Source organism: Polyodon spathula, chromosome 6 (genome assembly GCF_017654505.1).
Source record: "Polyodon spathula isolate WHYD16114869_AA chromosome 6, ASM1765450v1, whole genome shotgun sequence".
NCBI lineage: Eukaryota > Metazoa > Chordata > Actinopteri > Acipenseriformes > Polyodontidae > Polyodon > Polyodon spathula.
The window spans coordinates 73,732,693-73,746,323 of NC_054539.1; the positions used below are offsets into that span (position 1 = coordinate 73,732,693).

The 13,631-nt window shown below is 38.1% G+C and overlaps 1 protein-coding gene across 1 annotated transcript; it reads right to left on the reverse strand.

The window, feature by feature from the left end:
- Positions 1-108: 108 nt before the first annotated feature.
- LOC121317610 (zinc finger protein 292-like) lies at positions 109-13,362 on the reverse strand. The gene is made up of 4 exons (XM_041253722.1): positions 13,188-13,362; positions 2,965-3,119; positions 2,600-2,678; positions 109-478 (listed from the first exon to the last, which is right to left on the reverse strand). The coding sequence occupies exons 1-4, from the start codon at positions 13,350-13,352 to the stop codon at positions 335-337; spliced, it is 543 nt and encodes a 180-aa protein (XP_041109656.1). The 5' UTR covers positions 13,353-13,362; the 3' UTR covers positions 109-334.
- Between the last annotated feature and the right edge of the window lie 269 nt (positions 13,363-13,631).

Genomic DNA, 13,631 nt, shown 5'->3' on the forward strand with positions numbered 1-13,631 from the left:
CCAGCTGCTTCCCTTAAAAGAAACTCCAAAGACACTGCTGAGGTAAAAAGACCTAGGAAGTAAAGCAGTAACTGAATTTCTGGAAGGCAAGGTTTGTAAACTGACAACTTTCTTTACCCTGGTGTTCTACCAGCTATCATGTTATAGTATGTTCGACAGCATGTGTTTCTTTCAAGACTGCACATCTGGGACCTATATAGTGAATGAAAGTGCACGACAGGTAAGACTTTTGAAATAATTTAATTAGCTACAAATCTAAAAGTGTTCGGTCTATACAGTAGTAAGTGTTGAATTAGGAAGTGTCCGATTTATAATATCAATCTCCTGAGCATTATTACCAACCTGTTTCCTCTTGTGGTGCTTCCTTTGAGAGAATGCACTGCAGTGCCGAGTTTGTCCACACACCACTCTCTTGAGCAATGGCACAGAGCATCTGGAGTTCATCGTTTCCATTCTCCAGTAGCAGATTATGGGCTGTCTGTAGCAAAAGAAAAACACATCGAAACCACTGGAAGGATTTAACTAGCGCTCCCAGCAAAAAATGTAAAATAAATGTAAAACTATGTCAAGTCATCTGATGTAGAACGCTCAACTCTGAGCCACCTGATTAACCTGTGTATGCATGTTTTATTGTACACTTTAGACTTCAAGATCTTTAATAAAACTTAGATTAAGTTTCCGAATAGTTAAATCAGGCTAAACAACCCTTTGCAAAGAAGCAACATGCAACGCTTTGTTCAAATTCATGTCTCTGTAAAACATTTTCTGTATTCATATACTAAGAGGCCTCCTGCTGCTTCTAGCTAATGGGCATAGGAGGTATCAAGCACACTGAACCACATGAAATGAAACAGCAGAAAGCACTTTTCTGGAGGTGGTGCACGGCTCTACATTTAGATGTTTTACTACTGGCCCCTTGGGCCACTGAGGTAGTGTTTTCACTGGCCCAGTAATGTATTAGGTTGTGTGCTCGCACCATGCAAAAATAAAATAAACAAGCTTACGGATTATCAGTTTAAGAATTCCGATTATGTGTATACCATATGCTTAAATGGTAATAGCTGATCTATTTTTTAAATCTGGCTTTTTATACATTTAACATGTTTTGACTGGATCACAATATAAAAATGAACTAATGAGTTATCATCTGCAATAAATTCACCGGATGTTTAACTATTATTGTGTTATTTTATATGCTGTTATTTTTGGCTTCAGATTTGCTACAGTGTCAGTAAATTAAAGAAGGAAAAAAAAACTTTTTTTTCATTGTGGAAATCTGGTAATCCTAAACTACATGGACAGTGTGAGAAAATTAAGTTCTGGTAGAAATCAGACACCAAAATCTTGTCGAACTCGACAAACTCGCAAAATAATAAAATACTCAATCTTTTCTCAAATTACTTTGTTTAATGCTGACATTAGGAGAACCATGTATAACAGCATAAACTGCGTTCTCCTACTACAGGCATTCAAGATATGTATTCGAAATTAGCCAAGTGCTCCCCAATGCTATATTAAAAACCGGAGCAATACATCAGTAGCTGCCATCTTTCAATATGCCTTGCAGAATACTGTAAACATCCGGTTCACACACCATATAAACAAGCCGAGTGCACTTGCAAACTGCATTGTGAATACAAACGGGCTCGGTCTTGGAAAAAACAACATTGGCCTGCTTGTCAGAAAATTAAAATACTGTATTCAAGATTTGAAAATGTATGTATACAAATGATACTCGTTCACAAGCAAACCCACAACCATGATGTTACCATAGTAACAGCAACGCCAAAAGGTTAACGAATTTATACTAATCCTAATAATAAACACTATTCAAACAATAATCATAATAAAAATAATCGTTCTCAGATCGTTGTCGCCTCTGCCAAGTCAGCACCAATCTCAGATACACCAATCCTTAAAGATGTGAATGCATTTCTGACCTGATAAATCCCTGCTATCTTGCAAAGTATTACTGTGAGCCTGGATAAAGATTGTTTAATTCCCAACAAAAAAAGCATTTCTGACATTTGTTTCACTGTCATCATGAACACATTGTATCCCAAATCAAAACATTAGACAATTTGAACCCGTTGTCCAGCTTCCGTGTGGTGTATCTGGGTATCCATCGGAGTTCAATTGCATCTGCTTATACATATACAGTTTCACAGTCGGGGGGTGGGGCAGTGGGTACCCTGGGTTTGTAATTTTTTTCACTTTCATTTTGAAGCATTGGTGACCCTTCCACTCCTGTGCAAAAATATAGCCCTGCTAATCTGGTCCTGGAGTATTACTGTCCAGCCTGGTTTTTGTTCCAACTGTACCCTAAATTACTTAATTGGACCAATTAAGTGCTTATTAGAAGCTCAATTGGTCTAATTAATTAATTTAGGGTACAATTGGAACAAAAACCAAGAGGGACTCTGGCCCTCCAGGACCAGGATTGGAGACCCCTGCCACTGCCAGACAAATTCAAGCACAAACCAAAATAATCACCCAAAAAATTATTCAAAAAACAAAAAACAAAACAGCACAGAAGAAAACTGAATAAAATTAAAAACAAAACAGTTATTTTTTATTTAAAAATAAGGGTCCACCCTACCTGAACTGAAGTCTGGACCTCCTTCCATATATTACTTGGGGTTTCTTCTGGTAGTGCCAGCAAAAGCTCAACACAGCTCCTGAAAAATAAAAGACACCCACATTATACATACACACATGTATTTTCTTTTACCATAGCTTCCAGTCTTAGCTGTGTGTTAGCTTCCAGTGAAAGTCCTTGCTGCAGTAAATTGTAGCACTGGCACAGCCTCACCACATTATTAATTGTCCCCTTGAATAAGGCTGTGTATTATATCTGTTTCTAGATCACAGAGAAAATCTTATATTGATATTAACAGTAGTGGGTACTTTATGCTCTATTTGACGGTTACAGACAGAATTAAAAATACAGAATAGAATACTTACAGTGCTAATCGTTCAAGTACAAGGCTTACATTGTCACACTCCGAGGAAAGCTGGTGTCGAGCTTGAGCATAGCTTAATATGGCTACCATGTAAACCTGGACTAGAGGCAGAGGGGCCTCCGAGATCTTCCATCTGCCTGCATATTCTACAAGAGTCTGTGGACAAAAAGAAGTAAATCATTGAAATGCTTTCATTGCACTAAAAAGCAGAAATGGATCCTGGGGCACAATCTACAGGGCTATTGCCAAACTACAAGCACTGTTGATACATCAATGATTTTTATATTTGTCCATACGCTTTTGAGAGTTCTGATATGCTTCTTATAGGCTTTCATGCATGCCTGCTCAGTAAACCTTGGTTACACTGTTGGCACCCAGATAACATCTGGTTCTCCAGTGAAACAGGAAACTGAACTATGCAAGCAGACAGAGCTGCATATACAGGGATGCACAATATAGGACAGAGAGGCCTTGCTGTCCCACCCAAAGCAAGGTTACGAAGATAAATAAAATTGTTTGGATCGTTACTGTTTATACACAAGACTCTCTAGCTTTGCAGAGGCAGACAAACCACATAAATTACCAAAACTTAATATAACTAATACTACGTCCATATACAGCAGTCAAACCAGTTCTAATTTATTTGGGTCTGGTAAAAACGGTGCAAATTATAAGAAGTCAAAAAAAGCTTGACAATAAATGCCACTTCCACTGTTAAACAGACTTGGCCAGCTTGTAGAAAAAGATACTACGATGTTAAAACATTGTACAAAGTCAAAGTTAGCTCTCAAATAGAGAGAGAACGGCTACAGATGGAGGACCATCAACATCACAGCAATTAACAGCAGCAGAAGAATGCGCTGCTGTAAATATTCCATGGGAGAGCATTGAAGGTGTAGGAGGTGTTGATGTGGATGTCATCCCATCACTCTTCTCAGCTAAGCAGCACAAAGACATGCGTTATAAAACAATATGTTATTTTTTAAACAACTGAAAACCGCAAGCATGTGAGCAATTTGTTTTATGTACACGTCTACTTTTGATTGTTTTGTTTAAAAATAAATGTTTTACAGTGTTCATGAATCAATCAGGCTAGTCCAGGTTAACATTATACTCTGTTTACTTGTTTAATTTCTAAAAGATCTGAACAGCATAGATTCATGGAGGTGTTATGCTATATGTAAGAACATAAATGTTATAAACAGAGGAGGTCCATTTGTGAATGATCTGCTCGTAAACTAACTCAGGCTTTCCATCATTATTATTAATTCTTGATCTCAGTGATACTGTAGACCATTCCATCCCACTAAATCATCTTGAAAGCACAGTGGGACTGTCCTATCCTGGTTCAAATCTTATCTTTCTGATAGGTTTCAGTTTGTTTCTGTATCTGATGCCAAGAGACTAATGCATGCCTTGGTTTAATCTAGAATTGATTATTGTAATGCACTTTTTTCTGGTGTCCCAAAATGTGTGGCATCCCATTTGCAGCTTGTTCAAAATACCACCAGGATATTATCATATTACCCGTTTTGGCCTTTTTAAATTGTGTCCCTGTGTAGTATAGAACTGATTACAATTTGAGATTTTAATCCATGAATGGATTAGCACCTACTTCTTTGCAGGAGTTACTGGCCCCGTATCTTCCAAAAACACATTCCGAGATTACAGGATGCAGGTTATTCCCAGGGTCAACAAAAGCAACATGGGAGAAGGGCTTTTTCTTGTAGAGCTCCTAAATTACGGAATCTTCTGCACTTGCTTGTCAAGTAAGCTGGGACCATTACAGTTTTCAAGTCAAGACTAAAAACACACTTTTATAAAACGGCTTTCTTAGTGGGTTTTAATGTAACTTTAAAATTGCTGCTTTTGTATTATGTGCATACTATTATTTAAATGGTCTGACTGTAGCAGTTGTATGTGTGACATGCTATACAAATGTATTGTGGCTTGTTCTTTTTTTTTGTACTGTACAGTGCTTTGCAATACTTTTTAAAAATAAAAAGCAATAAAAATACATTAAAATATAATTTGCCCATCTTGGTCATTTGGCTGTTTATTAATCCAAGCAAGAAACTCATCAAGTCATTTGCTGAAGTACCCACGTGAATCCGCTTCCACAACAGAGCTTCATTTCTTCATTCATTGCTCACATTTGTAGGGCACTTCTAAGATACCCATGTATGTAAAACATCTGGCCTAGTTACAAAAAGTCTGCTTCTAGGAATGTATTTGTGTTACTTTGTTATATATAAGAATTAAGAGATTCCTTGTAACTGGAGTATTTGAAGCTGGCTGAAACACTCTTCTATATGTAAGAAATAAAGAAAATGGTGTCATTCACACTAATTTTCTTACTAGTTTTATTTGAATTGTATAGTCAGTAGCAATGACCACCATGCAGTAGTATTATTAACTGTGTGTTAGCCTCTTATGCACGTTGCACTTGCAAAAAAAGGAATTTGGCAGCCATTTAACATGTAATGGGCATAAAATCCAAAGAATCGCGATGGTATGGAATATCACGATAGGGGGCATGGCATCGTATCAATACTCCCTAAATGAGGCATCGCAGAACATTAAATGGTGTTGATACAAAAGTGATCGAAGGTCTACAGTAACTTATTTTTAAAATCTAACATTATCACATTAAATCATTGCTTAGAACCTTAGTGTCTGCCCAACTTTAACATTTGTTCTCATTTTATTGCACCCTGTAATTTCAAGCCATGCAAGTGAAATCACCCACAATCAAATCTATTTTCTAGCAGCCTCCCTTAACCCTACTAAAATAATGGGATTGAACTGCTAAAGCTTGCTTTCTAATGTATCTACATAGATTACATAACAGTTTGCTACTATCAGATTACTATCTATTCTGCATTCATTCATTCCAAAAAAACAAAACAAACAAAAAAAAAAAAAAACAAGTCACCCACCACAGAACTGTAGTGACAATACGAGATAGAAACTGTGCAGAAGATTCTTAATTAGTGTCCCAGGAGCAATGCCCTACATGCCTCTCTCTCTGTGTGACATGCTGTTCCTATCGTTGGGCTTTACCATGTACAAAAAACAGCACTGTTACAAAAATGGAACCCCCCTCCATTAATCAATAATGAACAGATGCAAAATGTCGTGACTTCTAGGATAGACAACAAAAAAAAAAAAAAAAAAAAAAAAAAAAAATATATATATATATATATATATATATATATATATATATATATATATATATATATATATATATATATATATATATATATATATATATATATATTTTTTTTTAAAAAGAGAGAGAGAGAGAGAGAGAGAGAGAGAGAGAGAGAGAGAGAGAGATTAGATAAGAGTTGTGTGCAATCAAGCTCAAGGGGGTAAGGGGTGCACTGTTTTTCTGAAACACTAAGTGGACACTGTGATCCCAGCAGCATTCCTGGTTGAAGCGGGGTGTGTCAATGAATGAACTGCATGAACTCCAGCCAGTGTCTGACCCTTTCCCTTCCTAGATGGACGACTGAGTCATGCTTTTATTTCTGTTTTCTGCTGAGCCTCAAGAGGAAATGTATTTCTCAATAGCAACAAAACAGTTAAAGCTGCTGAAGGGGAACTTCTCTGAGGATAGGAGAATGTATTCTCGCCCTGCAGGGCACCGACAGCTACTGTATGTCTGAATGACTTTCAATGTATTGCTTTAAAATGTAAGTGCAAGAAGAGAGAAAAAAAAAAGTGTAGTTGTTCAATATATAATAATTTACTGTATGTAGGGTTTATCTATCTACCTATCTACCTATACACATACCCACCCCTCATTTTATCGCCCCTTGCTACAAACGGATTTGGATATATCGCGGTCCTGGAGTTGGCTCCCCATTTTTACTGTCAAAAGGCGTGTGCCTGAGCTGCAGTATACACAGACACTTAGAATTACTGTTCGTTTTATTTTGTACTGCACATCACAAACAAGAATATACAAAACAGTTAAAAACCAAGCATTAATATCATACTGTTATCATATATGCACGCACTGGACAATAACACAAAGCACATTAAATATCTACTTGCTGAAGCGGTTTTTATTTTAATCAGCGAGGTGTTCATTTCTGGCAGCAATGCACCAGCAAAGCAGTGAAATCTGTGCCTTAGCAACAAGCCTCCTGTGTTGGGAATGGTTTATTTGAATGCAGCGGGTTTATGCATTTGAGAAAGAAGAGAAATTAATTGGAGACTGAAGTTGATGAGAAGCAATTACCCTCCGTTGTACGAATTAAAAAGGTGTGCTGCTTTTTATATGAAAAATGAGAAATGCAGGTTGCATAGAGGATTTATACTGGACCCTGACGCCCCCGATAAAACGAGGAAGTGGCTGTACAGTATTTGTTAGCCTATTTGTTTTTCTATGGGTCTCTCGCTATATCGCAGCCCTCGATATATAGAGGATTTATATTGGACCCCGACACGCGTGATATATTGAGTGGGTAGTGACAGACTTGGGGGGGGGGGGGGGGGGGGGGGGGGGGGGGGGGGGGGGGGGGGGGGGGGGGGGGGCAGGAAAATGTGTAGTTCATGAGGGGCTGAAGAACTACATCCCCCCAGAGTGCAACAGGAAGGAGCCAGGAGGAGAGTCACCTAGCTCCAATCTGTAGTCATTATCACAGGCAGGTATATAAATCAAGGAGAAATGTTTGTCGGGGCAGTCTGCAGTCAGTGTGAAAAGCTTTGTTTGATTGTGTGTAGAATTGTTTTGTGTAGTCGGTAAATGGCTTACCCGTCTGAAATCAGTCAGCACTCCAAAAACGGAGTTCGATTTTATTTTCTGTAAATAATAAAACGGCACGGCAGCGCCTTAAACCTTCATTTCCTGTCTCTGGGTCTGCTTTTAAAAAGGGCTACGAACCTTTAGAACAGTGAACACTTTTCACAATATATAAAGTTAAAGCACACATTTCACTATTTACACAAGGTACTGAGAATATGTTATAAAAAGAAAACAGATAGATAAATTAATGCACCTTAAGATTGCATTTTGTCTATTATTCGTACAGATAAAACAAGGAAGCCGTTACTTGGATCATGGTAACATTACTGCTATTTGCTCCTTTTTTTCGTGGTCAGAATTTTGATAAAGTAACAATTATCTACCTATTAATATGTCCTCATTTTAGCGAGTGTGAAACCAGGGTTAACACTACAACAAACCCGGAGCCGACATTCTCCATGACAGATTAAACTAGCATTTTATAGACACTGAATAAACGTAATATCCTGCACGGCCATTGCCTGTTATCTTAACAAAATCACAATCACATTGCGATTTGCGACAGTATTTGTACTCCACTGTCCAATACTATTTGCACTGTGGGCATCGAGTGCATCTAGATGGGGTGGTACAAACTTCAGTCATCTAATAGAAATCGGGAAGCTCTAGCAATGGTTTCCCGCTTTATTAAAGATAAGGTACGTGTTTAAAACGCTAATACAGGTAATTATGTACATGTTCACTCATTGTCGGTCCTATACATATATTACACACAAGTGTGTGTCTGTACAGGGTTTACTGGTCGATTATATATCCTCCCATGCTTGCTCCTTCTCTTCAATCTCCCTCCTCTTCCATCATCCCCCTTCCACCATCTTCTCAAAACCCAGTTCTTTAATCTTTATTTGTAAATTCCTATTTATATATCTTTTCCTTTATATTTACTATGTATATATTATATATGTGTTTGTTTTGCATTTTGATTTCCTCTGATTTATATACCGTATAACGGGAACTTTTAGCGGGTAATTTATTTTAGCTTTATTGGTGGTTTTGATTGGATCGCCAATAATTCTTCCACCAACCACAGTGTGGCACACAGAGTGATCCCGGCCTCTGACAGACCAGTATGTAGCACAGGTTAAGCGCTGAGCAAGGGAAAGAATGTGTTGGATGCCAAAATGAATATGAGAATGGCAGTGTGATGAAGCCAATTTGCTTGAAAAAATGAAAAGCAGACCGGACATTTACATCAATGGATTTAGAAAATCTGGAATTGATGATCCCGAACTCAGAGGCAGTGTAAACTGCGTCTGCTACTGTGCTATCTGTACGACTGTTCTTTATGTTAAGCAGCTTTGTGTTATTTTCCTTTTTTTCTAATTTTTTTTTTTTACAAGAGGTTAATTAAGTACTGTATCAGCCAGGGTAGTTTATTCCAGGCTTGTTAGAAAGTCTGTAACAAAAGCAAATTTGCTTTGGATTGTTACTGTTGATTCGTTGTAGATACTACTATCAAGACACCCACCATGCAGGTATTGCAACGTCCCTAAACAGTTAAAATTAATTAGTTCTGCACCATATAAAAATGAGTTGACTTTGCCAGTGCTTGCTAGTCTATTAACTAGTTTTAAATTTAAAGCATTTTGGTTTCGGCTTTATTGTTAAAGTTTTCACACGTGGCAATGCTGTCCTACAATTACTAAATGATAATGTGATCGTTCCACTGTGTTATGTTGGTGAACCAGAGCTACGTTATAAAACAGAGTTAGCAAATGCCTATTGTTAAGTGTACTGCAGCTAATAAGCCTTTCCAATTACTGGTATCTTAAAATTAAGACCTATATAACGGTAATGATGTAACTCATTTTTAGAAGGCCTTCTTTGTTCTTATCTAAGTTGCTGCAGTGACGCTGTAGATGCTATAATGAGTTACTGTAAATGAGATACTGTTTTAGAAGACAGATTTCATTAAGTAAACATGTATTTGAATGTTTTTTTTTTTTTTTTTTTTAAAAAGCATTTTTTTGTGAATGTGCTAAGTGAAAAACGCCAATTCAAAAACCGTCAAAATCTACCAAGGTAGCAAATCCGTGAAATAAATAATTAATACCGTGAAAATATCCTGTTAAACGGTAGTTTTTTGTTTGATTTTCTGAAGGTCGCTTTGGATGCGTCTGCTAAATAGTTAAATAATAATAATAATAATTCAATAATCATATTGTCAGCTTATGTACCAAGTTCCTGGTGCCACTGCTTCCTCGTGTTCAATAATGTAGTTTGTTCTCTTGTCAACACCACACAACATTTGTAAACAAGCGCCACATGTTTCATGTCTGAGTTAAGTTCAAGGAACAACACTGGATTCCAGACAAGTATTTGTACTAAATGTCAGACCATTGATGATGTTTAAATATCTAACTTAGCTATAGAACTGTCTGTTGCCCTCTGATGGGCAAGGAGGAGTGAACCCCAGTAAAGTGTTTTCTCACAACAATAAAACTGACACTTTGCCACAATTTACAATATTTTCTCAGCAATTAAAGACAAGCAGTTTTGAAATCACTGGTCCCTTTTCCTAAAGCATTCTCTGGTTAAACTTATTTAGACTGATGTTAGCTTTCTCTCAAGGATGTGAATAAAGGACTTGAAACCCACAGTACAACCATGTTTACATCTAAAACAAACTACCACATATGCAAGGACAGGTTCATTCTTATAGCCAGATTGAAATAGTCTTGTAACACATGGTTAACATGCTACTTGCCAGGGCTTATTACAACTGGATGAGCGCGTCTCTAGATATATTAAAACGTGTGATTTCCACACAGACGCCCCCTGTACCAACAGACCAGACCACAGAACAGCAGAGACAAATCCTCTTAGGAAAGAAAACCGTTACTTCAGGGCAGGTGCTTCAGACACGTGGTCCATTCACGAGCACGGTTATTCAGTGCAGGTCTGATACCCCATTCAGCAAAACAACAACTAAAAAAGCACTAGTCAAAAGTGCTAGAATTGTAAAGAGCACTGTGACTGATATTAAAAAGTCTACCTCAGAGACTGAAAACTTTGCCGTCTTTGATAGCAGGGGTGGGATTTTTGAGATCCATTGGTGCTCGAGACAAGTACTTGATCATTACAATTTCAGAGTACTCGAATCAAACGCCACTCTCCTCTACGTCCTGTACTAGTGTACACAAACCTCCCAAAATTGCCACAAGTCCTAGTTTAAATGCCAAAACAATCAAGTTCCAGGACAATTTTCTTTTAAGCTTTTCCAGCCCCACTGTTACTGTTTTATGGGTTGGCACAGTATTGGGATAATCTTATATTGATTTCAAAACTGCAGCATTCATTATTCACACACACTGTCCTTCCTTTTTATAATATCCGCCCTTACTGTGGCACTATAGCAGTCTGATACGCGACGGACTACTGATGATAAATTACTAAAAAATTAATGCATAAAAGAACATGCGTTTGGTGACATTTGTCACGTGACCGGTTATATGTCTAGCATAAACGTTTAACCACTTCTTTAGAGTTTAAACGTTTAAAATTTCCTACAAAATGTATCACTTTCATTTCATGAAGTCTTGCAAAACAATCCAAATCAAACACAAAATAACTGCTACAGTAGTTTTCAATATCGAGGCATTCCATCATCAATCTTTGTGTTTCTTGTACTCGGACGAAACCGAATGTCTAGTGGGGCCCATAGAGAAAACAAACCACAGTGAATTTCAGTTCTATAGCCTGTATAGCATGAAAACAAACCACAATCAACTGCAGAACTTTAGTCTTTACAATATGAAAACAAACCACAAGATTGGAACTGTATCCCTCCAAAACATACATGTTAAACGAAGTCATGTTGAACGAGCACTGCCCTGCCTGTTCATACATATATCCATATAATATAGTGAACTCATTTCCAGGGTGCATCTTGCAGCTGTAGACTACTGTTAGAGAGGCACTCATTTCAACTGATGTATATAACATACAGAAATTGAGAATGGAACTGAAGGCTTAATTAATAAATAAATAACAATGCCCATTGTCCCTTCACATAGGGCATTATTGTGTCAAGTTCAGAAGCTTGAAGCCAGCGCTTATCAGTCAAGAGTGCCAGCTGAAGATAATGCTTTACTGCATTTAAAAACAAATTTAACTAAAATCTTCATATTTAGTAAGTTTTGATTACATACCATTTTAGACAACAGGAAACCACAATACCAGCCTTCGAATCCATCTTTCACTCATTTAAAAGACATCTTGAGAGTCTGGTGTGGATGTATTTGATTAAATGCAATTATCTGTTTCATATTTAGAAAAAAAGTATTTGTTTCACAAATCTGATCTAATTCTAACGCCCACATTCTCATCAACTTGATTTGTAAATGTAGTTAAATGTACTACATACGGTATTATACACCGGTCAGCAGTACAATCGATAATATGTACCATGATAAATACATTCCATATTTCACACGTGTGTCATCTAAAACTATTTTCTCAGCGGGGGGGGGGGGGGGGGGAGTAATCGACAAATATGGATGTATATTAAAGCGTGTGTATTTTGAGCAAGCGGACACATATGTTTCCACTTTATTGCACAAACACATCATGGTTGTCGTGCATTGCTACACGATTATCTTTCTCCATTCTGGTCACCTTGTATAAAACTAAAGTTATTAGAATATATAAGGGTAACGTCATAAGGCGAAGTCTAGACAATATTATATACTGTAGTGTTTCTTTCATGGAAGTTCTAAAAAATCTGGAATTAAAAATACGTATAAATGACCATGACCCTGCCCCCACCCCCCACCAGTTCGGATGGTCGTGCTCTGTTGTCTCACTCAGGATCACCACCAGTGATTTTGCACACCACACCATAAACATGACCAAAACCTGTTCAGAAATAAATTTAAATATAACATTCGGCCCTTCAACTTGCACAGTTCTTTTCCATAAAGCTCACAACAGCCAAGGTAATAAGGACGGCTTCATTTCTTGTCTCAGCCGGTGGCACACAAACCAAAAAAGGTAAAAGTATGTGAAGACAGGCATATAGTTTTGTATTTACTATACACTGTGTGCACAACACCGATTCCCTGTGCAAACTCTTTTCAAAGTCTAAATAAATAAAATAAAACGCATTTGTGTAACCATAAAACACTAAAATTAATAAACACGGGTAAGACTCCGCCTCTCACGCGAATTAGCATGTGCAATCATAAAGATAACCTCAGATGTGGATAATCGCTAATAACATGAATATAGGGTAAATGCTGTGTTTTTGCAGCAGCACGTAAGCTACACAAAGGAGCACCTCCCCCTTTGACTCTCGCTACCCCCTCCTCAGCAATGGCTCTGATTAATATAACAATCTCATTTCTCACGCTTTATTCTGCATTCGACTGCATGCAAACTGCGCCGTGCAATATTTTATTTTGTCTGACCTGGCAGAATTTCTGGCAGTATTGGGAAGCGGAATGCAAGGCAGGTTCCCGGCTGTCCGTCAGCTCGGTGGCCAGCTCTTGCAGCCGTTCTCTGAGCGCCACAATCGCGGCGGCGGCGCTGCCGATCTCAGTGCTGTGGATCTGCTCGGCCTCCTCGTCCGCCATCTTCACTCCCAGCTCCGCCGCGTACACACACAGCGTCACGTGATACTGCTTACGCTCCAAGCACGTACAAGCCGAGGAACCCCTACGCACGATCACGTGACACAAGCTTGCGCGAGTCGGTGAGTCACGTGGAGCAGACTGCTTTTGTAGGGTAGAGAGGCGAGGCAGTTGCTCTGGGTGTGAAAGGAGGATCAATTTGTTGGGTATATCGGGGAATGTATGGAGAGCAAGTATGAAAACTTTGTTAATGGTGTATAAGGAGGCGGCTTAATAAGGATC

Bases quoted from the DNA above. Each gene is read 5' to 3' on its own strand.
- LOC121317610 (XM_041253722.1), bottom strand. From the start codon at position 13,352: ATGGCGGACGAGGAGGCCGAGCAGATCCACAGCACTGAGATCGGCAGC. The intron at 3,120-13,187 runs GTCAGACAAAAT...TTTTGTCCACAG, and splicing joins ACTGCCAGAAATTCTGCCAG to ACTCTTGTAGAATATGCAGG. The intron at 479-2,599 runs GTAGGGTGGACC...CTTTTGCTACAG, and splicing joins AGGTCCAGACTTCAGTTCAG to ACAGCCCATAATCTGCTACT.